The sequence below is a fragment of the Sinohyriopsis cumingii genome, chromosome 1, assembly GCF_028554795.1.
Source record: "Sinohyriopsis cumingii isolate HCF-2022 chromosome 1, ASM2855479v2, whole genome shotgun sequence".
Lineage (NCBI taxonomy): Eukaryota > Metazoa > Mollusca > Bivalvia > Unionida > Unionidae > Sinohyriopsis > Sinohyriopsis cumingii.
Genome location: NC_142961.1, coordinates 107,245,710 through 107,271,498, shown reverse-complemented (window position 1 = coordinate 107,271,498; position 25,789 = coordinate 107,245,710). Strand labels below are relative to the sequence as shown.

The 25,789-nt window shown below is 34.7% G+C and overlaps 1 protein-coding gene and 1 long non-coding RNA gene across 7 annotated transcripts; one reads left to right on the top strand and one right to left on the bottom strand.

The window, feature by feature from the left end:
* The first annotated feature begins 6,908 nt into the window (after positions 1–6,908).
* On the top strand, positions 6,909–17,759 carry LOC149807530 (uncharacterized). 6 transcript variants are annotated; one of them, XR_016422824.1, is made up of 5 exons: positions 6,915–6,973; positions 9,807–9,908; positions 10,386–10,480; positions 12,519–12,580; positions 17,446–17,759. It is a non-coding gene; the product is annotated as an uncharacterized LOC149807530 (long non-coding RNA). The 6 variants fall into 6 exon arrangements; XR_016422812.1 differs by having other exon boundaries at positions 16,933–17,759; XR_016422810.1 differs by having other exon boundaries at positions 13,972–17,759.
* A 4,789-nt stretch (positions 17,760–22,548) lies between these two features.
* Positions 22,549–23,982, bottom strand: LOC149807529 (general transcription factor II-I repeat domain-containing protein 2-like). Its single transcript, XM_089957392.1, has one exon. It carries the CDS (start codon positions 23,980–23,982, stop codon positions 22,549–22,551), a length of 1,434 nt encoding a protein of 477 aa, XP_089813518.1.
* Positions 23,983–25,789: the final 1,807 nt, after the last annotated feature.

Genomic DNA, 25,789 nt, shown 5'->3' with positions numbered 1-25,789 from the left:
GTCAAAACATTCGCGACTATCACAAACTGTTTTTCAGAATTGATGTATTTCTGCACTCGAATGTTTTTGCAATTTCTGAGAGACAACAATTCTCTGGTATAAGCTCGAACGCTCAAATTGCTTTCTCCACATATAATGGCTTGGGCTGAATTGTTCTATAAAACTCAGCTGTAGATGAATGTTCTCACTTTTGATGGCCAGAATCTGTTTGTAGTACGTAGTATCCGTGATGGGGTTTCCATGACATGTCATCGCTGTGTTAGAACCAACGATCCGCTTGTGTACGGATATGGTCTCCAGTTCCAGAATTTCATCATGTAATATTGATAACAAAAAAGCGTGAATAGTTGGGCGACAATGCAACCTATGCCCGTAGACGAGTTTCGGTCGATCAGACGTCGTCGAACCTGTGATTGCAATATCGACTACGGATACCTCTTTAAAGTCTTTCTGGAGCACTAACATGAGTTGTACCACACCCATTAAACTATTACCCGCTGGTCCCGGAAGAAAAGCAGAAGATGCTCCGCTAGTGGCTGTCTTCGTATCGGTGTGAAATCGTTGGTTCACCTAATGCAATAAGCTTATCTGAGAACTAAGCGAAACTCTATAGTCTATTCACGAAACATGCATTTTGGGAGGAATGTGTGTGCTCAGAGTTAACCGCGTGATAGGATGTCATCAACGAACACCATATATACAAACGAATAGGTATCTGCGCACAATCGACACAAATGAGTTTGAAAGAACATTTTGAAGCTGACAAAGTAGTATTTGGAAAAAGAATAGGGAACATCCGCAGATGTATCCACTTTGAACTAGTGTGGAACATTGAACAAGCTAAAATTCTGACAGTTATTACAGACCAGAGTTCGTGTCAGGCAAACGTTTTGACGGCGGAATCATTTTCTTAAACAGTAAAAAAGAAAAGGCCGAGATACCGTGAGAACATGCGGATGCTTTACACAGTCATGGACTCTGTGTTGATACATTGTACAACCGGTGTCTTCGTAGACATGGCTTTTAGCGATGAATATAACAAATAGTGGACAAAGTTAAAGATTATTGCGGGGGTACGACTGCTGAAAATATGTGTTACTTGATCCCAAAATATACTCCATCGTAGTTGGCTCAGGATAAAACATTAAACAAGTCACACACGTTATTGGGCTACAGGATCTCATTCATAAAATGTATATGGAATGTCTTCCTGAGTGACACTGCAAAATTGATCCGGTCACAGAGACAGTGTTCATGTATTTCTCGCAGCACGAAGATGAGATGGTTTCAGCATGACACCAAACAGTGGATATTTGCCGATGGATTCACAACTTACGAATCATGGCACCATGAAATTGCACATGAATTTAAAATTTCTGAATAAGTTAGAGATTTATCGACCTATCTGTTCCGAGTGATTTTAAACACGGATATTTGTAGAACTATTTTGTAGAAAACGGCTACAATCTTCTGTTGAATCGCATTAGCGGGTTTCAATCCAATGATGATTGTAGTTACATTGTTCAAGCTGCTATCACAATGCATAGCCCTATCACCTATTTTTGAACGTCGCTGTACACTGGAACCCTGATTAGATGATAGCATTCCTGGTACAATACGTCAAAAACCGCATGCAATAAAGTATGCCCAACATCTCGTTCCTCGAAGGTACTTTGAATTGTCCCACACTAGTCTAATCGCCATGACCAACACGAGACACCACCTTAATTCTAGCGCTTGCGTACAGCCCAGCATGGCTCAGAAGAATTTTTTGCTTTTGTGTACTTGTAGAAGACGTGGCGATGCTACTGGTGACAATGTAAGGATATGTTTAAGCGGACCTGCTACACTCACTTAATATTTGGACGTGAGCGGCTCCGCCTCCTTGTATTTGCAGGAAATTCGACGACATTAATTTCACAGGTACCCCTGATAAATGTCATGGGGACTTCTCACACCAAACTATCCACGGAAAATCTTCCATGGTGCGGGTAGGTAAATATGCCACAATGCTTGTTTGGCCGACTATCCTCGAGTAAGTTCGTGTGTGACTTTTACTGCCCTCTAAATTTCCAACAGATTCAACCTTACAATAAACTAAGAGGTTTGTAGTCTATTCCGGCCAAAGTCTACTTGGAAGCAATGCTTTTCGTATTAATGCTTGTTTGCTTTATTATAGTTTTACCTCTAATGACGATCTTGTCTTTGATTCAAGCTTTCCCAGATTCTAGGATTGGTCGTGCTTAAGTCATAGATGAAATGAATACGGCACTTAGATGGCCATGGATATCGGTTGATGCCTTGTACGCGAGATCATATCGGGCCATCCAGCATCTACGAGGTTTGTATATACTTCAATGAGTTCCAGCTGATCCTTAGAATCAAATCTCATAATAAGTCGCGTTCCATGCCAGCAATAATTGTATTTATGGAGATGTTTATCTCACCAGGATATTTGCCCCATGGCGTTCCATTGTAGCTCCGCTAACTAGTCTTGTATAAATGTACACGTATATGCTCCACACCGGACACAATGTTCAGTGATCGCAGCTCGATAATTATCTATTTGAAGCCGCGTTAAATTTGCGGTAGGTCTTTACTTCCAGTAACCCACACAAAATGAAGAAATGATTACGTTATACAAGTGATATTTATCATGGCATCATGAAAAAGAAAGCTGATTTTTCCGTCATTGACTTATTTGTGCGAGATAACTTCAGACCTTGCAAGCACTGCATCATATATCCAAACACAGTTGGCATATCGATCATTGTACAGGATAGACCTGGAAAAAACTAACTGTTGCTGACTCTGTCCATAAAATAGTTTACATGGGACCGGCTGTACGCGGTTGAACCATCCACAGACGATCAACCTTATTATCTTGTATCCAATGAGTTTAGCAAAGTGTTTACGTCGTCCACGTCTTCGTAATTTATCGTAGAATTCTCATCCAAATCAGTTGCTAATGCTTCTTTCTTCTGTCGCTTATCATCCTAGATTATAAGATACTCTCTTAACTGCTTACACTCTTAGGATGGCGGCATCTAGGGGGCTGTTCCGGCATACTCCTTAGCTCAGGAGCCGAAACTGATTGTCACTGAGTCCTAGGCTTAGACGTCAGAGCTCATTGCTGCGATGGGCATATTCCATAATAGACCTAAGAAAAACCTACATTTCCAGTATGGCGAGATCACACATCAAGCACTGTCGTGCGCCGTAGGAATAATGCAGTACACACCCAATCAACGTATCCCACATAGAGCTTTTGCCGCAGGCTCACCAAAGCACACTTGTTTTTGCTTTGAAGCATCATGACTTTTGAATCGCTATACCCTTTGCTCATATTTAAATGGTTTAAGCCGGATGCTGCAACATATTGCATAATGTCTGTTTGACAGTTATGAGTGCAGTCTAGTGTATATAAAATCTACACAACAAACGTGCACATCTTGCAATAGCGTGCATACCTGTTAACTCAAGGGACTGCTCCAAATTCTTTGACAGATGAACTTACAGAGCTTTAATTACCTCGGTGCTATTTCTGTAATACTTTCAACAAAACGAGAAAACCATTTGATTAGCTATTATTAAATAATGAAGTAAACATTTCACAGTTTGAGAAAAAATGTTATAATGAAAACAATGTGCAGAAAAATTATATGTCAAAATCAAACACAATAAAATTTAAGACATCAAAAGACCCAAATATGTTAATGTATTCCAATATATATATATATATATATATATATATATATATATATATATATATATATATATATTCATAATCGTTACTTTTTATTTCCTGTACTTATTTCTTATTTTCTCGCAATCCTTCATTGCAAATTTTGTTGTTTTTTTTAATAAAAAATTCTTAAAAATTATGATCTGTATTAATTTAAAAATACTTTAAGGGTCATTGTCACCAATGAGAAATGTCATGTAACACAATCATTTGTGTTTGATTTATCACCACATCAGTCAATACTATATGTGACATGGCGACGTTCATGAACATATATCCCCCACCACAAGCTTTAAAAACTTACACTGCTTTCTTTCAAAATTTAAAATATCTGTTTTCTTATTTAAACCAGATCAATAGTTATGAATGCATGATATTAGAGACCAAAAGATGTAATTCAAGAGCTTTCAATTAGTTATAAAAAGGTATCCATGTGAAATACACTATTTATTTATTTATTTAGTTCTCACTGCACATTTAAATTTACTCCTGGGCTAAACATCATGTGAAAATGATCGCGCGTACCAGGTAAAATGTCTAATCATCTTGATAGTGATGACGAACTTTGTATTTTTAAATACAGTATCAGACAAAATTGATTACACCATTCAAAATGTTTATTTTCCAGAAACAATACTCGCAATCGATCATTAACTTTTTCGTGACTTAATGTATCTTCAATAATCTGAAATAGTTTCTTTCCCTTTTGAATATAGGTTTTAATTTTAATGTATAATTTATTAAGCAGTTTGTATGAATTTTGAACCATAATGAAGCACATGTACTTGGCTAATTTGCACATTAATTTCGATTTTGCATATTCCTAATTTTATTAAAGCATTTCCCTTTCGAACCTACGCAAAACACCCGATGTACATACTGAATAGACACAACTGAACATACTGTACATATACCAGGGGTCAAACTTACGACTCATAGATGATAAAAACGTTTCTTTCCTCTTTTATTTTACCTCGAAAAACGCATTTTTTTACGTTTTTTATTTTTTGCTCGACAATATAAATTATATGGAGGAAACCATAGAGTGGTCAGATCAGTCAGATGGTGATAACGACACTGAGTGAAAAATATGTTATCTGGACTACGGTTTGAAACTTTTGACATTTTTTCATATTTGTATCACTTAAACTTTAAAACTGGTATGTAGCGTGTAAATAAGTAAAATATTGATTTTTATGTAGCCTAAAAACTACTGAAATGTTTTTTTTTCGTTTTTTATTTATTGAAAAAGAATGCGGTTTTTTTTAACGTTTTTTATTTTAATTTTAACGTTTTTAACATCTATGACTTACGTGTCTAATATAGTAGTTTTCGCTGCTCTGGAAATGGGTAGTAAGGAGGAGTATTATTCTTTTCAAATTAATAACAGGTTGAAAAGGTATAATCACTGAAAATATATATATTGAGATCAATAATTATAATGTTAATACTTCATGAAAATATGGAAATTTTATTGTCCACGTTGGTTTCTTAAAGCATTTTATATTTTATTTTCTAGGTGTATAGAAGCTTCTGACTTGGGAATGAATCGCGGTCAATAACTGCAGATCTTTAATTGGCTATTATTGTAACAAAATAGAAGCAAAGAAAGTTTTAGTAAATCACAACCTTTCATACAATTAAAAGTGTAAGGAAGACAAAAAGTGACCTTGATAAGTACAGTCGTTTATAATCAGTTATATATTTAAAAAATGTTCAATATACAGTGTTAAGCAATTGTATTTATACATGCATCTAAATCTTTGTATATAGCTTTTAAGACTTCACATGGCATTAATGATATTAGAAGTGCCAACAGTTATATAAATCGTAGAAAACCTCATTAAATCTGAATGTGTCAATGACGATGATTTAGGCAAAGATCATGTCATAACATGATCCTCCTTTTACCAATCATCTCGAAACAATATGAGTAACATTTGCATTAGACAACTACTAGATACATGATGGTGAGAAAAATCACTCCATTGTTTTTAAATTGTTGTAATAATCTTTCATCATACTAATTTTGAAAACCTGTATTAGCGACCAATTGTCGTTAAAGAAATGATAATAGTATTTTTGTGTGTAACTGTTGGCACTTCTAATATCATTAATGCTAACAAAATTTCATGACCCAATTACATTTCAAAGAATTTTTTAACTTCTAGCAAGAACATTGCAGGTAATCCTTTATTCTAACCTAAATTTGTTTTGAAATTACACGATCAATGAATGCACAGTGAAAAATTCAAAAGTGAAGTTAGCAAAGAGTCTGAAACGTTCACTTCGCAAACATTAATGAAACTCACTCCCAGTTCAAACTGGCAGCCATTTGAATTAAGAAACGTTAACGGGAATGTAAATATAAATCAAAATATTTCACAAAGTAGAACAAGAGCAGACTAAAATGCCGAGAAAAAAATTCAAAGCTACTGAAATAACTAAATGTGAGAAAAAACAATACACGATCAGTTATTAGATAGTTGGTGTAACAAAGTTCTTAACGGAGTATTTAACCTTAAGTGGAAATAAGTCAGAATTAACAGTCATAAAGAAACTCGTTTGGATTATGTACTGCACACAAATGTCGAGAGAAATAAAATATATTCTACACAGAATTTAGAAACCAACATGAAGTTATACTGTTGCTGTTAACTCTTTAAATAGTTACCGAAGTTTCCAATTGGCACAACACCAGCTTAGATACTGTAGAAACTGTACGTTTCAGTTTCTTGTGCAATTAAACGGTGTTCTGATTTGACTTAAGGCGTGTTTATAATATTATCAGCATCAATATTGAAGGATTGATCTCTTTCGAATCAGTTTCCCCTTTATTACATATATGTTTTTAAACTATTATCACACCAAAATCAGAACCATACTTTTTGTATGTTAATCGTGATGTTGAACTAAAATCTTTGCGTACATTAATCAATTTCATGGGAAATAATACATGCCTTCTTATGGATTCCACTGACACAATGTATGTGAAACTAAATATCCATATATCTAATAATAATAATAATAATAATAATAAATTAATAACAGAAGAAAAATAGAATTTGTACCGGAGTGTGAAATTAACATTTCAAATATACACGTAAATTCATCCATATTTAGATGTTGGTAGTTCAAACACGATTACATTTATATATTGGTCAGGTCAATGGAATGTTCAAGGAGAACTCAGCAAGGACATTTGTTGGACCGCTGGGAAAACAGCAGGTAAGGATAAAACGTTTGGTAGCGAAAGACACGGGGAGAAGAATACAAGAAAACGAACAATTTTGATACTCGCGGATAAGTAACATCTACCTACTACAAACATAGACCTGATCTGCTTTCGCACAATGCGATGGAGTTCTGTCTCATTGAAGTTTGTAACAATTATGGAACACATAGTAAAGGTCGTGATCTGTTGTCACATTATTCCTGTTTAGGACAAAAAACATAAACCTACCTTTGATATCAGATAGTGTTGTGTCAGATCAGCTTTAACGCAGTCTGGTAACAATAATCTGAACCATATACAAACGATCCCTTGATCTGCTGAATTTTATGCAATGTCAGATCTGCGTTAATGCAGCTTGGTATTCAAGAAAAGAGGAAACGTCCATACAATGATGTCACAAAACAGGAAGTTTGTTGCTTGCAGTTGTTGAATATATATATATATAGAGAGAGAGAGAGAGAGAGAGAGAGAGAGAGAGACAGACAGACAGACAGACAGACAGACAGAGACAGACAGACAGACAGAGAGTTACACGGAATTTATCGAGATCAGAAATATTTTGCGCTTTTGAATGATCTTATTATGAGATCATTTTGGCGTTAACGTATCTAATGATAGCAACACTTATGGCAACTGACCCATTTTTCTATTCGTTAAGCCCTGATATATGTTCGTGTGCGATCTGAACTCAACGTTCTATAAATTAGGGGGACTTGTTGCCCCTTCTTCATACTCCTGAAATCAAAACGGTAGTACATTATGTAATCCAGATCATGGAAGTAATTAAAGGAAACAAGACTTTTTTGCCACCTCTTCATACTCCTGAAAACCAAGCGGTCGTACATTAAGCAATCCAAATCATGGAAATAAAATAAAAAACAAGATTGTTAAAGTAAGTTATCAAAAACTTCTGCCATACTTTATATCTCTCCGGAAAACAAATGTGTTGTAATGTTGCTTTAATCTCAAATCATAAGACTCGTAAAAATAACAATAATACAGCCGATATGTTGGCTGACAGGAAGTCATATTCATTTTCTCCTCCCTGCTAATATTGGTAAAACAAATAAAGTGATTTCAATTGATTTTGTTTAGCTTGAAACAGTGTTGTTAACTCATTTTGGATGTTCTGAATCCATGCCATATATCAAACAAAACATTCCATTATGTATAACTCTCCGACGTTTATGCATACGTTATTTCTGTTCCTCAGTGTCTTACATTTGCACAATATTTCTCATGGATCCCATAAAATGTGAAAAAGCACTGCCATGCATCTGCGGGAGAGACAATAAAACAAAGCCACCAGAAACAGTTACATCACCGTTCCTGCATTTCAAAGTAATATAATAGAACTTCCAAATTGTTGACATCAATGACGAAAATGCAGTTGACATGGCTAACACAAGAGAGTTTACTATATCTCTTCATGATTATTCGTATGATACAAACACAATAACAAACTGTTTTAATGAAATTTCTGAACCATCAGTTGGTGCAGCAAAGGTTTGGGATGGTGCGGTTTAACGCCATTGCGCAGCGGATAATAGGTTAAATATGGCGGTCAGTGTATTTTATGGTGGAAGAACCCAGGAAGATCCGCCACCCTATTGTAAGCTTCAATAATTTCGCACATATCCACGCTGGTCGAGCAAAGACCGGAAATCAAGCGTCCGGATATGAAATGTTTGAGTAATCTGTAAAGGCGAGCGTTTTAGACACTCGGCCACTCGAGATCGAGTGTGTTAAAGGTAATTTGTAGAATTTGTGAAATGCATCCTGCAATATTGTTTTCTGGGTTACAAGTGGTATAATGTTTTCTTAGCAATAACGAATTTGTGTCTGATTTTTACATGAGACAAAGAGCTTCTCAAAGACCTATTGATGTGTCTAAAGAGTATTCCAGGACTTAGAGAAAACTATCATGAGGATATAACTTTAATATTTCTATCATAAAGTAAGTGGTCGTGCTATTACCGCTTCATACTCCCGATATCAAACAGTCGTTCTTTAGGAAATCGATATCATGGAAATAATTTTAAAAAAACAGTTAGAATACATTTAACAATGCATTCTCTCACACTAAACACCCCGCCGCAAAACAAATATGCCATGATGTTCGCTTTATAACCTTAAAATTAGTATTAACTCAAAACCAACAAATCTTAAATACTAACATCCATACAGCTTCTGCAGTGACTGACATGACACCTTATGTATATTCTTCTCATGCTGATGCAAGATATAAAGACAAATGTGGTTTAAATCGATTTATTTTAATCTTGAAATATTATTAAATACCCTATTCTGAAAGCACTAAAAACCTGCAATAGATCCAATTAGAATTGTATCAAATCTATACATCCAACATGTTATGCATCCTTTGCAATATTTCTGAGCAACAGTCTCACATGTGCGCAATGTTTTACATGCATCACAGTTTACCTCATGTGCAAAATACTTTGGCATAGACTATTATGCCACAATTTGCCATACCTCTCTGGGTGAGACAATATGGAAACGTTCTGTAGAACCCATTCTCTCGTCTGCATCAGTATATTTGTCAGATTATCCACTGTTGCTGCCTTTCCAAATCATATCATCGAACCAGTGACGAGAATGTAGATGTGGTTGATATAGCTGTCATAAAATTAATTTATGTTTAGCACCATGCTTATAAAAATGAGACAATCATAATTTTATATTGTATGGTGTAATTTATGCAGACTTTATAATTATGAACAAATGCCTTACTGCTAAATAATTACCATATATATATATATATATATATATATATATATATATATATATATATATATATCTCAGATAATCGAGCAACTGCTGAAGAGGTTTCCGGAGAATCATCAACGCAGATGAATGATGGGAATTTGTCAGGAAAACGGAAACGGAACATTGAAATTAAGGAAGGTAAAGTGAGATTTAAAGTATAATGCGATATTGAGTCTATTGTGGATAACACATCATGCATGGTAGAGGAGTTGATGTCTGTCCATATTTATGCCATGTGAAGTCTTAAAAGCTATATACAAAGATTTAGATGCATGTATAAATACAATTGCTTAACACTGTATATTGAACATTTTTTAAATATATAACTGATTATAAACGACTGTACTTATCAAGGTCACTTTTTGTCTTCCTTACACTTTTAATTGTATGAAAGGTTGTGATTTACTAAAACTTTCTTTGCTTCTATTTTGTTACAATAATAGCCAATTAAAGATCTGCAGTTATTGACCGCGATTCATTCCCAAGTCAGAAGCTTCTATACACCTAGAAAATAAAATATAAAATGCTTTAAGAAACCAACGTGGACAATAAAATTTCCATATTTTCATGAAGTATTAACATTATAATTATTGATCTCAATATATATATTTTCAGTGATTATACCTTTTCAACCTGTTATTAATTTGAAAAGAATAATACTCCTCCTTACTACCCATTTCCAGAGCAGCGAAAACTACTATATTAGACACGTAAGTCATAGATGTTAAAAACGTTAAAATTAAAATAAAAAACGTTAAAAAAAAACCGCATTCTTTTTCAATAAATAAAAAACGAAAAAAAAACATTTCAGTAGTTTTTAGGCTACATAAAAATCAATATTTTACTTATTTACACGCTACATACCAGTTTTAAAGTTTAAGTGATACAAATATGAAAAAATGTCAAAAGTTTCAAACCGTAGTCCAGATAACATATTTTTCACTCAGTGTCGTTATCACCATCTGACTGATCTGACCACTCTATGGTTTCCTCCATATAATTTATATTGTCGAGCAAAAAATAAAAAACGTAAAAAAATGCGTTTTTCGAGGTAAAATAAAAGAGGAAAGAAACGTTTTTATCATCTATGAGTCGTAAGTTTGACCCCTGGTATATGTACAGTATGTTCAGTTGTGTCTATTCAGTATGTACATCGGGTGTTTTGCGTAGGTTCGAAAGGGAAATGCTTTAATAAAATTAGGAATATGCAAAATCGAAATTAATGTGCAAATTAGCCAAGTACATGTGCTTCATTATGGTTCAAAATTCATACAAACTGCTTAATAAATTATACATTAAAATTAAAACCTATATTCAAAAGGGAAAGAAACTATTTCAGATTATTGAAGATACATTAAGTCACGAAAAAGTTAATGATCGATTGCGAGTATTGTTTCTGGAAAATAAACATTTTGAATGGTGTAATCAATTTTGTCTGATACTGTATTTAAAAATACAAAGTTCGTCATCACTATCAAGATGATTAGACATTTTACCTGGTACGCGCGATCATTTTCACATGATGTTTAGCCCAGGAGTAAATTTAAATGTGCAGTGAGAACTGTCGAGAATTCAATATTCTCAAACTGCCCAGCCTATTTAAAATAAGCTTGCGTCTTGTACCACGCATTTATTTTAGTTCCTAGACTACAATACAACTTCCGACTGTGCACTGAGTAGAGTGAAAGCGTAATTTCTTATTCAGCACAACGTAACAATGAAATCAGCTTATACTGACATAGATTAAACGATTTTCATAGAGGTAATATAAATAGTTCACAAAGTTAACAGAAAGCAATATCAAGCGATAGCGTATACTTGTTTAAGAGTATGGATATGATCAATATGTTACAAATGTAAGATGTTTTACCGGTACAGTTCGAAGATATAGTAAACTCTACACGGTCAATAAGCAATAATATGAAAATAAAAGATAACGAATTATTACAAACAACGTTTTATGTCAAATTGAACATGGTGACACATTGAACGATGACGCTGTGATTGAACCAAGCATAGAAGTACAAAAAAAATGACACAAATCCTTATTAAAGAAACGTTATAAATGGATGCCATAATGTCCCGGTTGTAGCTTGATGTCCTGATGAAATATTAATCACGCATAATTGCAGCTTGTCATGTCTAACGCATTACCTGGATGCTGTATGGCTTTTTAAATGGCTGACGAAGAATAGGAATTTAGAACTCTGTATTACTATCTTGAAGGTCACGTTTTCTACAAAGAATATTTATCAGTTGCGGCAAAAGTCAACAGGCAGAAAGAAGAAGAAATTCACGTTGCATAGACAGAAAGACTAAATGAAAAGTCTTCGTACACATTGCTCACGAATGAAGAAAAATACTCCCCTCTAGATATTAAGTACGTGGATAACCTGTGTCAAACACATATTGTTGACATTCAAATTTGTAAACATACAATGAAATATACAGATACATGTAGGTAGTAAAGGATATCTTCTACAGATACTTTATAAGCAGAAATTATAAAAAATAAATGTGATTTGCCATACGAGTTGCGTTCAGAAATAGTTCAAAGGAAGAAAGCCTGGAAAGTTCAGTTTGTTGAGGGAAAGGATGTTTACCATAAGGAAATCAAATATTTCCAAAGAAGTCATTAGTACTGTTCGGCTTAGTAAGATAAAATGTCATAGGTAGATGAGATTTTAAACAGAAATAATAATAAAAGAATTGGTAATCAAAACACCATTCTATTTATTTATTTATCAGATCGATTACCAAGGAAAAGAAAACCAGCAAAAGAAACTGTAAGCCAGCAGGGACAAAACCAAGTAAGAGGAAAAAATACGATGATTTTGTAAAACTCATTTGCAAAAGACGTTGGCAAAAGAACAAAGGAAAAACAACATCGATACTATGTCAGAACCTGCATCTAACAATATAGACCTGATCTGATGTCGCATAATGTGATGGAAATTCTGCGTTAATGCAGTTTTGTAGGACTAATTAAGGGAGGAAATATAAGGGCCATGATTTATTGTCATATTATGCGATTTCAGATGTATTTTGCTAGCAATAATTAAAAGAACAAACATCATGGACCCTCACTTGATGTCGGATATGGCAGATCTGTTGCGTATGTCTGTACCACGTATAATTTAAACCATGAACTTGCTGATCTGTATAAACTAGCAGATCTTCCATAATGCATCAGATTCTCCATCAAAAAGCAACACAGATTCTGATCTTTCATCGCTTGATGTCACGAAAGAGTATGATCTGTCTTTTTACAATTGAATATGACGGATTTGCGAGTGTATACGGTGAACACATTTCACGGTTGAGACCTGTGATATATTCAACTTTAATATAATACTCTCACCCACTATAATTTTGGGCATATAATACGCCCAATATAATTAAAACATTAAAATATGAACTCTATACATGTTTCAAGAGCGTAGATAGACATTTTGTGATAAGGAAGTTAATAACTTTAACATTACCCTTCAAGGAATTCCGTCACATTTTTTAATTTTGTCATATTTTAGCGGTCAGCTATAAAAGCCTCTAGCGCTCGTCCACTGTTAACGAAACGTGCTCTAAAACACACGAACATGCAGTCACCTCGTCATGCTCCTGAAATCCCAACAGTCGTACTTTAGGTAATCAACATCATGAAGATAATTAAAACAAAGATATTTAATTACAGGTAACAAAAAGTATATCATAGTTTAAATCTAGTCGGAAAAAAGTATGGTGTGATGCATGCATTATGACCTTAAAATTCGTTTTAACTCTAAACATACACATCTTAATGCTAACATCCAAAGAGCTTCTTCTGTGACTGTTATGAAATCATATGCATGTTCTTCGCCTGCTGATGCAGGTACAAAAAACGCAATTGTGATTTGAATTTGAAAAGTTATTCTCTACCAATATAACAGTACTAAAATCCAGCAATATATCCAATTACAAATATATTAAATCTATACCTTCAATATTTAAGCATCCTATACAAGATTTCTAAGCAATCTCACCATGTGCACAGTGATTCTCATTCGTCACAGTTTATCTCACGTGAAAAATACTTTGATATAAAATATTAAGTAAATACTTGCCATGCCTCTCCGGATGAAACAATAAGGAAATATTCTGTAGAACCCATTGTCTTGTCTGCATCGGTATATTTGTCAGCTTAACCATTGTTTCTGCCTTTCAGGATCATATCTTAGAACTTCCACATCTTTTACACCAATGACGAAAACGCAGATGGTATTCCTGACATAAAATTTGATTACTCTATCTCACCATTCTTCTATAGATGAGAGAACAAAGTGTATGGTGCAGTAGTGTGGCACAGGATTGATTTAATGGGGTTAACGCGTTTTTCAGTAGATAATAGGCTATAAATAGCGGACATTATATTTGGCGTCCGAAGATCCTGTGAAGACCCGGGAAGAGCCACCGATTTACTGGAAGACACTGTTACGCTTTCGCACATATTCTCGTTGGGCGAGCCAAGACTAGAATTCAAGCGACCAGATGTGAGACGTGGGGGTGATCTATAAAGGCTATAGCTTTAAACACTAGGCTAGCCGAGGTCCCGTGTGGTAAACTTAATGAAATATCAAATGTATGTGCCTTGGCTCGAAAACTCCCATTACTAGAATGTGTGAACTATATTACATTCAAATCTTAGGGGAAAGAAAAAAAAATGTATAGACTTAAAATGAAAATGTCATATGCAAGTTATCGTATCAAATATATTTCCTCTTTCATATGATGTTTTTAATCTTATAAATTAGCAAGTAAACACCTTAGGGAAATAACTTTCAAAAGTCGCAGATTGTTTCGATTACGGACCCTCAACCGCAAATTTTAACTAACTATTCAAACGCAGGACATGCCATATATTTCTAACTCATCAAGATTTTCCATAAAGGCTAGTTCCAAATAATAGTATGTACTTAAGTTAGGTCTTATTCTACCAATCCTGTCAGCTTCCACTTTTATCATCTGTTCTGGTGTAGATTTGTAAGGCAGTCTATTAAGCAAATGACTAGTGAAATACGTATCAAGCAATTAGTTTGTCAGTGACGTTACTGACACAAATGCAACCTCATTTCTGCAATTGCCGGTTTGAAAACTTTCTTCTGAACTGCGGTGAATGCTTCCCAGATTCAGATAGGCGGGGAGTGTCATGCGGTTAACTCTTTATACTTTGTGTTATCAGTAAGAGGGGTGATAAAACAGTTTTACAAATTAAAGATGTATGACGCAGTTGTCTTCTAAAGGTATAATTGGACAATACAAGTTAGATACTTAAACAAATGGGTGGAAATTTGCCTACAATGTTTGATCAGATAAGGCCTATGCTACTAAAATACAAACCTTACCACTCGGGCAATATCTTTGAGCCGACAGCTTAGATAGCCCCGTGCTAATAAATATGCAAGAAAAATGCACGCAGACACGGAGCTAGGATATTGTTGTATGTATTAGATTCTATACAAAATATACACCTGGTACGAACACAACTATTACCTGGTTATGTATATATTATTCATTAAAGTTATAGTTACATTTTAAACCAATGATATCGCTTGATATAATTCATAATGGTTTGTTACCTAATTGAACATTAGCTTGTAATTAAAAGTCAAATGAACAAATAGAAATTCCTAATTTGATGAATGTCTCAACGTGCACTCTTTTTGAGTAGAAACAACTTGTCTTACATAATAGTTTCCCATTTAAACTCTGCTGAATATAATAGCTGCCTATAAATATAGCAGGTATCTAAGCGTTATATTTCATTGGACATAGTTGTTGCGTTGACAATGAAGAAATATAGTTACGCTAGCAATATTACTCCAATGTGATTCAAAGAGAGCTGATATAACTGAGTGAGACTGAATCGCGAGTGATCTCCACATAAATCGTGGTGATTTACTGGTATTGTCAAATAGCAAAATGATCCGATATATCAGAACTGGATCTAACCATTTTCCAGATGTTGTTTTCGAGTCATCTCTGTAGCTCTAATTTAGAACAAGGTTTGCCGACCAAATGCGAGCTCTGCAAAATCCTCGTTGACATATATATAAACCTATCTGCAGTGCTAGAGCATTTGGAACTTAATACAGACTGCAAACATAACGATCACTGTCAAATCAGACATGGTCATCCAGTCATGAATTAATTAAGCATGGTGTCAATTGTATATTTTCGGACATTATTCTGATATATGTATAGAATACGAGTGGCCAAGAAAAGTTTTTTTTGGTCACTCCGGTCGTTCTGAATTACATTTGTCTTTTCATTTGGTTCTTCTCTGACAGAAGATATTTATTGCATGAGTTTGGTAAATCAAACAGGACTGTTTCTGATAATTCTTGAAGACAATATATGAAGACGTGTTCATTTCTGACACACGTCTGGTGCATCAGTTTGCATAATGCTCTTCAGCAGTTACGGAAGCACTCTGGTATAGAAGAAATAAAGAGCACAATCTGGCATATGGAAATGTGTGTAATTACATTCTAGACTGGATGCTGCGTATTCAGCCTTGCATTCATCATAAATCCTTTCTGCTCTAATATTTACAAATATATTACAAAGAAGGCCCATCCGGTTCTTTAGAAAATATGCATCAGGTGCCACGTTCACGCGTAAAGCTTTCTTCAACAATTTAACATGTCAGATATGGAGTAAAACATCAAACAATTTTACAATTTTCAAACATAACATAAACTTTCAAAAAGTGAATATATTCCAAACGACACTTTTGCACGACACATTGTACGTAGAATTGATATAAATTGTCCATTCTCCAGTTCTGTAAACAAAATTCATGACAGTTTTTTCTGGGTTATAAAGCCTTATAAAAAATTCTAAGACAAGAAACACCGCAAAAAGGACATTGGACTAAATCAATGAAATTTCATTTTCCTGCAGTGTAAATGAAAAATCTATACACCATATAGTTACGCTTCATGACTTCATGGCTTGTTTTCTTTCTCCAGCAGACAAATGGTTACAAATACATATTCTGAAAGAGCTATTGATGTCATTCCATCAGTTAGAAAACAGTTCATCATAAGGAAATACTGTGACTTTCTGTATTAAAGATGTTTCGGGTGTACAGTATTAATTTCGTTACTTTTTTCCTTTCTTTCAGGTAGCATTTTTGATTTTTGACGAAGATGAACACATCAAACTATGATTTATAAAATAATACGTTTAATACGAAAATTAGATGTAACACATGTCGGGTGCATCAATTTGCAAATTTATCTTCGGCAGTCCTGGGTGCGGTCTGGTACAAAACAAATAAATATAACATAGAAGCATATGGCGATTGTGTGAATACTACAAGCTAAATTAGATGCTACCCATTCAGCATTGCCTTTTGTTCTCGTCAAATAGACAATAATGGTACAACTCAAAATTCTATGTTACAAGCTGAATATATACTCCAAACTATACTTTTGTCAGATAATTTGTAATTAGAAGCAATAGAACATGTCGATTCTCCAATTTTGTAAACAAAGCATTTATTATAATAGATTTTTTCTGGGTTGCATGTCCTCGACCTCAAATCTGTTCTCATAGAAAGATAAAATATTGCAGTGAAATATCAAAACATTATTTAATTATGCTTAATTTTTTTTTTGGTTTTTTTTATCTCGAGATGAATGATAACAACTTCTCCAAGAACTATTGATGGTATCAATGAGTATTCCACCAATTAAAACAAAAGCTTCAGATATTTCTGGTGTGCGGTGCTTGTTTCATTACTTTTCAACGTATAATTTATCAAATAATATGTTTCCGGAGACTTTTAAACCAGATGAATGATAGAAACCTGGCATTGGAAATGGGCTCAGAAACCACTGAAGATAAAGTGAGATTTAGAAAAACCTAGGAAGGAAAACATTAACTGTTGTTTTCATATTAGTGCTCTACTAACGAACTGTTTTTGGGAATAAAATTAATCGTAGTTAACTATGAATTGTGTTTTCTTCATATCAGCACTTATCGAACTTATCTAACATCACATTATATCATATTATGTAATAACCAGGTCAAAGGTCAGTATGCTGATTAAGATGCACCTCTACTACTTTCATCTAAAATAAATGACTTTATATTTGTTTTGTAAACACAGAACCTCACATCAGAAGATAGTTGGACATGACCCAATCTAACTGTAAAGTATAAAATTTGAACACTTTACACTGACTGCAGATACATGAGGTCACTAGCCACCAGTCCTTGCACTTAGGTCAGCCTATCCGTCCTCTCTCTCTCTCTCTCTCTCTCACACACACACACACACACACACACAAACACACATACACACACAATAGATGACTTAACTCCTTTGTGTGGTGAATAAACTTCATGCAGCAAGCCAATCAATCGCCAAATATGGTAGGTCACACACAGCTTATACGCAGTTACGTGGCTTTGGAGAATCAAATGCAGAAAAATGACAAGGATGAACAATAGGTATAGCCAGTAAGACGGAGTTTTAAAAAAAAACTTGAGGAATGTGTGCATCTAAAATGGAGATGTAATTATGATAAAGGAATCAAAGAGACAATAACAGACAATAGAAAGACCTGTAGACAGTCCGAAGGCACCTATAGTATATTATCCCGTTCAACCATTCCTATATGAAATAAAGGGGTGAATAAATTAGATCATACAGATCATATAATTTATAATTGTCCTAAAATTAACAATAAGGGGCTTAAGATAGACTAAAAAATACCCTAACCAAAGAAAAACACGGTACCAATTTTTAAATATCTGAAAACCTTACAGTGAAAAAGTATTGCATCAAAATTGAGGACTAATAAATATTTTACAAGAAATCTTCTCTTTATTTTCATAACCATGTACTGTAAATCTGATTTTTATTTCTTGAAATGTCATTATGATGTAAGGGAGATAAATGACTGATATACATAGTGTGTGATATTTTTTTATTCCTTCAAAATATTATCCATTTAAATTAGTTTCCGAAAACATGTATGAACGTTACATGCAATTAAATTATCCAAAAATAAATTACTGAAAAGTGAAAACATAAACTCCAGGCTTCTAAACAAAATATGACCTGATATGAATTAACATGATCTCTCAGGTTGCCTGACAAGCCACAACTCTTACACAGTGTACCATTCAGCTAGTTTTATTCTTTGTTTCTGAATGCATCGTTCCCTGCACATTGAGCTCCGCCCACCTCGGACTGTACGACTGGCATCGTTATACCTTAAATGTACAATTCCAGCATGCCGGCGGAAACTCGTAAGCTTACTTTGAATATAATGTGTTTCCTTTCTTTTCATCATATTAGGTCAGTAATTTCATTGATTATACTATGTCTGCATCATATTAAGTGAACACAATACTACTGCTCTTAATGTTATACTTACCCATATGCTTTTTTTGTACTCAGTTGTGCTATATCATATACCTACATTTGACATCTGATATATATGTACAACATTTTGAAGTGGCTCTACTCGGCATGTACATCGGGTGCTTGAATAGGTATGACAAGGAAATCAATTTCATTAAATAATAGTATATAAAATCGAATTCAAAATACGAAGAAAACTACTTAATATGTTTTCTTTAAAATTTAAATTTAAATTCAAAACGGAGAGCAACTATATGACTTTATTAAGGATACATTAGGTCAGGAAAAGTTCTTGATTGATAGCGAGTCACATGTTTCTCCTAGTATATGTTAAGCTTATAAAGTTCACCATCATTGTCAAGATATTAATTCATTCCATGGTACCTGATGTTTTTTACCAGAGACGTTTTACCCTGTAGTCACGATCATTTTGTCGTGGGATTTAGTCCAGGAGTTGATTTAAAATGCAATGAGTCCAGAAAAAAATAAATGTTCTCAAACTTCGACCGTCCAATTGAAACTAAGCTCGCGTCCTATACCAAGCAGATTAGTTGGCTATTTGGTAATTACTGAAACTCAATTTTAGCTCTTAGACCATAATTCAACTTCCGAATGTGCACTGAGTACCTGCTCAATACAATGTAAATAATGGCATAAACCTATACTACCATAGATTCAACAGTTTTCATTGAGGTGATACAAATGTTTAGCGGAGTTAACAGAACGCAATATCAAGCGATAGAGTGTATTGTTTACGGGTATAGATGTGATAATATTTCGCCATAACAAGCCGTTTTACTGTACAGTTCGAAGATCTAGTAAACTCTACAAGGTCAATATGCAATAACATGTGAATGAAAGAGAACGAATTTATGGTATAAAAAAGCGTTTGATTTTAAGCTGCATATGAAAAATATTGAAGAAACTATATAAATTGATGACATATTGTTCCCGTTGTAGCTGGAAGTCGTGATGAAATGTTGATAGCGCAGACAATGATGCTTAGTGAATAAATAACAAAACTTCTAATTATGCATGTTGTCATTCCGTTCTTTGATGAATGATACTTTTGGAAGGCAAACTTTGGCAACAGTCCTATTTGCAAAGGGCTATTTTCCGATCCAAGCGGAGGTAATATTCAAAACCAGGCAAAATAGTTAGGGTAATCCTTTAGCTTGAAGCTTAGAGGATTGAAATGGACAAGATATGGAGAGGATGTAATACAAAGAATATCTATATCTAATACGGGAATTATATAACATAAATAAGATGAAAGGATTTTCAAAGGGAAATGAACTGACTAATTTTACAGCTGTAAGCTAGATAAAACCATTGTTTCATTTGGGTTTTTTTAAATTATGTCAAAAGCTGAATAACCGATGTTAAAAGGTAGTGACCGTAATCTGATGCATTTTAAATAAAGCTATACAATTTATAGTACTGTCAAACATGGTTGACACATATGTGTTCATATTTTATTTAAGCCACAGCTTGTAAGAGTTTCTACATGAATTCAAGGACTAATAAATAACATCTGCAGTAATAATAGTATGTTCTTAATTGCAGAGTATATAAACCTGAATCACAGCTGGAATTACTCCAAATTGATGACAAGGACGTTTTTCTTATGTTTTCAGCATTTTAGGCCACTATTAAGTTTAACAGTTTGAGGATAATACTGTAAATCCGGATCGGCTTACTGCTACATAACTTCTTGACAATGGTCCAAGAAGGTTAATTTCCTGGTTTTATTATTCTTGTATTTATTATTGTGTTGTTTTGTTTGTATTAGATTTTATTTATAGTTATAGTGAATACACGTCAGTGTTAATACAATATTATATTCTGTTGGCGGAGTAATTAAATTTTCGGTATTCAGCAAGTGAGATAAATAAAACAGATACCACAATTAGCACATTTCATTTAGATATGACTCATGATGGTTTATCAAGATAAAGAAAAACTCACTATCAGTTCTCGTGATATATGTCAATTAGTCCGGTATTTTCCTGACTCAATAACTATTAGCTTTTGATTCCCATGTGGAATCTGTCGACTTATTATATTGCGGAAAAATATATTGAATATTGAACGTTACATGTCTGAAGTATATGCTTGAAATTTGTGATATAACTGAAAGAGCAAGCGAATGATCAGCTAGATTTGTGAGTACGTATGATTCAAAACAACAGTCTAAGGCATTGTCAGAAAATTTGCTTTTATACATTTCTTGAGAGATAAGGTGTGATTGTGCTTTAAGTAGTCTTATACTTTGCTATGAAATAGATGCTTTTAAATGTATATGGTGTGAACGTTATTATATCAAAAGGACAAAATAAATATTTTTTCTGCAATATATTGATAAATGCAAATATTCTAGGTTAAATGCATACAAAAAGAATATTACCAGCGTTTAATAATTAAAGTTATTACCATTTTGCGAAGGCCTGGTGGTGACATTCACAATTCACGTTTCACTCTCCTGCGTCTGAGTTCATGCTTGTTTTTCAGTATTGCCTTAATATTTCAATGTTTGCATGAAGTTTAAATTTCTGATTCAGATATTGAATGGAAGACTGATACCCTGGTATCTAGTTATCCTTTCAATTGTGCGCTTTGTTTGTCCTGTCGTTTGCATATTATTAGTGTGTTATCTGTCACTATAAATAAATTTATAATGGATGATGAACGAAACTTATATGAACAGGTAAATCATAGAAACGGTACAGATTTAATATTTTCTTCATTTTACAATGTTGTTTATAATCCTAATTGGTTTTCATTTATTCATACATTTAAACCAGGGGTCTCCAAACTTTTCAGCCCGAGGGCCGCATTAACTATCAAACAGCAGTTCGGGGGCCGACTACACACTCGAGGTCCAAATAAAAAAGAATCAAAACATGGATGTTGTTTTTAATTATTTATTTAATATTATTTTATTCAGTTATTATTTAATAACACATTGATACACTACATATGAACACCTGTATTAGTGGGAATGGTGAAATTGTTTCCTGGATGCCAAAATAGCAGACATTTCTGGCTTTAGATTTGATGTCCCTAACATCAACAGTGACCTGAGATTATCATCGGACAAGTTTGTTCTCAAATTGTTCTTCACGTATTTCATTCTTGAAAATGTTTGTTCACACAGGTATGTTGTTCCAAAGATTGAAAGGTACCTTGATGCAAAAGTTTTGACATTAGGAAAGTCTTCCTTGGGCAAAAACTGGTAAAAACCCACCAGTCCTTCTTTGAACTTGTCCCTAAGGAGGTCATTTGCTTGCAACTCAATGACCTCCAGCTGCAGTTCATTTGGGCAACTGGCCACATCTGCTTCAAATGGGTTTTGAAACAGTCTCACTTCTTCTGCCTTTGAATCCAAGTCAGAAAACCGCTGCTGAAACTGCAGCTGGAGGTCTTTGATGATCTCGCATGCAAATGACGTGGATACTCAGCTGTTGCTTCAGCCATGAAGACCTTGCACTGCTGAAAGTGCGTCAAGTTGTTGGCCTGTACTTGTTCCAAAAACAAGACAAGTTTGGATCTGAAGGCCTTTAGGTGGGTGTATAGATCAGAAACTAGATTTTCCTCTCCTTGTAGTTTTAGGTTCAGAAAATTTAAATGACTAGTTATGTCTGCAGCAAAGGCCAATTTCCATACCCACTCTTCATCAGACAGTAATGGCTGTGGCTTGCCTTTACTTTCCAGGAAGTCACCTATTTCCTTTCTTAACTTAAATACTCTGCTCAGAACTTTCTCACAACTTAGCCATCTTACTGCTGTGTAATATGGTAAATCTTGCGATTCTGTGTCTGTATCTTTCAACATGTCTCTGAACTGTCTGTGGTTGAGCCCATGTGACCTCATTAAATTCACCATCTTCACCACAGGATTCAGTACACTGCTAATGTCCACATATTTAGCACACAAAGCTTGCTGGTGAATAATACAGTGCAGGAACATTGGTTGTAGAATGTTTTTCTCATTACACATCTGCTTCACTTGTCCAACCAAGCCTTTCTTTATGCCACTCATGTTCCTTCCTCCATCAACAGTCAGACAACTGAGGTTAGTCCAGTCCAAGTTATAATCAGCAAATGTTTTTTTCAACTCATTGAATATATCCTCTCCGGTAACAGTGCCATACATGCTATGTAGGGAAGCCAGCTCTTGTGTTATGTTCATGTCTTCATCTACACCTCTAATGAACACAAGCAGTTGAGAGGTGGAACAGCTGTCCAGCGATTCATCCATTGCAATTAAAAAATGGCGAAACTTGCTTGCATTTTTCGCTATTTGAGTCACAATGTTTTCACCCATGTCAGCAACACGGCGGGCAATGGTATTTGCACCCAAAGCTACACTTTCAAATTGTTTTGACTTTTCTGGGCAAAGTTCCTCAGCCACCTCCAACAAACATTCCTTCACTACTTCACCATCTGTAAACGGTTTGCCACTTTTAGCCAGGACGTAGGCAACTTTATAACTGGCCTTAGTTAAAGATTCATTTTCATTTGAGGATTTACTGAACAATGTCCTCTGAGATGTGAGTTGATTTTGTAATTTAGAAAATTTTTCGGCACGGACTTTACCCTCCAACTGTGCATATTTCTCCTGATGTTTGCTTTGATGATGACGGCGCAGGTTGTATTCTTTCATCACAGCCACGGTTTCGTTGCAAATCACACACAATGCTTTCTCGTCGGATTTGATGAAGAAGTATTTCAAACTCCATTCTTCTTGAAATTGCCGACACTCATCGTCTATTTTTCTTTTCCTCTTCTCGGCCATCGCTGGGCACTAAAATAAAGTGAATTCAACATTAATAAATAGTGAAACTGAAAGTATCTTGCACACAATATCGCTCAAAAAACCTGATTATGCGAACTAATTTCGTCGCAATTATAGCTGCAATTTTTAAAAATTCTTATGATTTCTTACGTTAAACTTACCTGAATATAGTGTGCAAATATATCCACTTATGGTAGAGAGATTGTTGCTTTTAATGTTTCCTCTTCAGAATATTCGCAATCAGACGCTAACTGACACCAACACCTCCTCATCGCAGCAGTCAACCGCAACTGGCAAACTGTGATCAAAATAATCAAGTCTTGAACAAGCAGCAAACCATTTAAAAACTCCGCCACTAGATGGCCTTATATCATCTCATTGACTGTGAACGGAAGTAGAAAAACTAAGCAGCGAATAAGGTTTTGCAATGTAGTGATCGGTTGGAAAACATAACGCACTACTGCGCGCCTCTATTTTAATTCGGTAAAAACATAACGTCCACGTAAGCGGCGGCTGATCTTGGCAGGATACACGTAAATTTCCGTAATTTTTTTCCGTAGACAAAAAGGTCTCCACGGGCCGGATGTGAGGGCCTCGCGGGCCGCATCCGGCCCGCGGGCCGTAGTTTGGAGACCCCTGATTTAAACTAATGTAACATTTTGTCAGCAATATATATGACACTCAGACTATCTTAGTTCATTGTTCAATTGAATTGGTGCAGTCATGAAAATATTGTGATTTACTGAATACTATTTTCAAACAACAATGCTAAATAATGTTGTTGTTGTTGTGAGGTTTGAAGCCATTTTTAACGCTAAATAGTACACTCAGGAACGTCGAACGTGGTGTTCTACAAGACGCATCCGTCCCTGTCTTGAATATTTCTCTGTGAAAGGCACAGCCAAACAACACCTCTACATACATTTTGAACTATTTGGCTCAGAGGCATGAAATGCAAACATGTACACTGATAACACATCATAACAATATATTGCCAATGAGAAAAATATTGGGAGAAATGTTATAAGTCAGTTGATAAATTCTTCACTTTCGGAAAAAAAAATCAGCTTAATCAATATTGAAAATTGTTTCAATGGTGGCTACCCGCATGAGAGTACAGTATTTTAAATTGTCATGGAAAGAAAACCGTTAAAGATTTTCAACCCCAAAAGATTATTTATTTAATGCAATCGAAAATATGAAAACAAACCTGGTTGCCACATCTTTTGATAAAAGTAAAAACTGGGAGTCATTTAAATTTTTCGTAAAATTGTAACTAAATTTGTTTAATTAAAATGTTTAGTCTGAGATACTTTAAAATTGTAAATTGCCAAAAGATGTGCTAGAAGAAAGAAATACTAATCACCTACACAACTGCTAGCATTGATCGCAGCAGGGTGCACCTGCTTTATGCTAGACCTGCACATACACCACCCCAAACCCTTACTATTCCATCCACCATAGCAGGTAGCAGTGCTGCTGAAGTCAACCAAAGATTCCAAGTGGGACTTCATGAGAAACAAATGGGAAATACAAGAACCGTACACTTGCTTACAACCATAGCTATCCCTCTTCCAGCTCCAAGCGACATGCAAAGGACTGCAAACAGAGTAGCAAATATTAAAACTGAACTAAACAAGAAGGATATGTCACAAAAACTTAAACTGGTACGTGACATGACAAACGATTGAGGCATCACATACACTTCGCTTCTCTTATCAACATTAACATTTGATGCACGCTGCAACTCTATTTGCATACTTAGTGACAAGAAACCAGGACAAGCATCTTCACAAACTGTCAGAAT

Bases quoted from the DNA above. Each gene is read 5' to 3' on its own strand.
- LOC149807529 (XM_089957392.1), bottom strand. From the start codon at position 23,982: ATGGCCGAGAAGAGGAAAAGAAAAATAGACGATGAGTGTCGGCAATTT.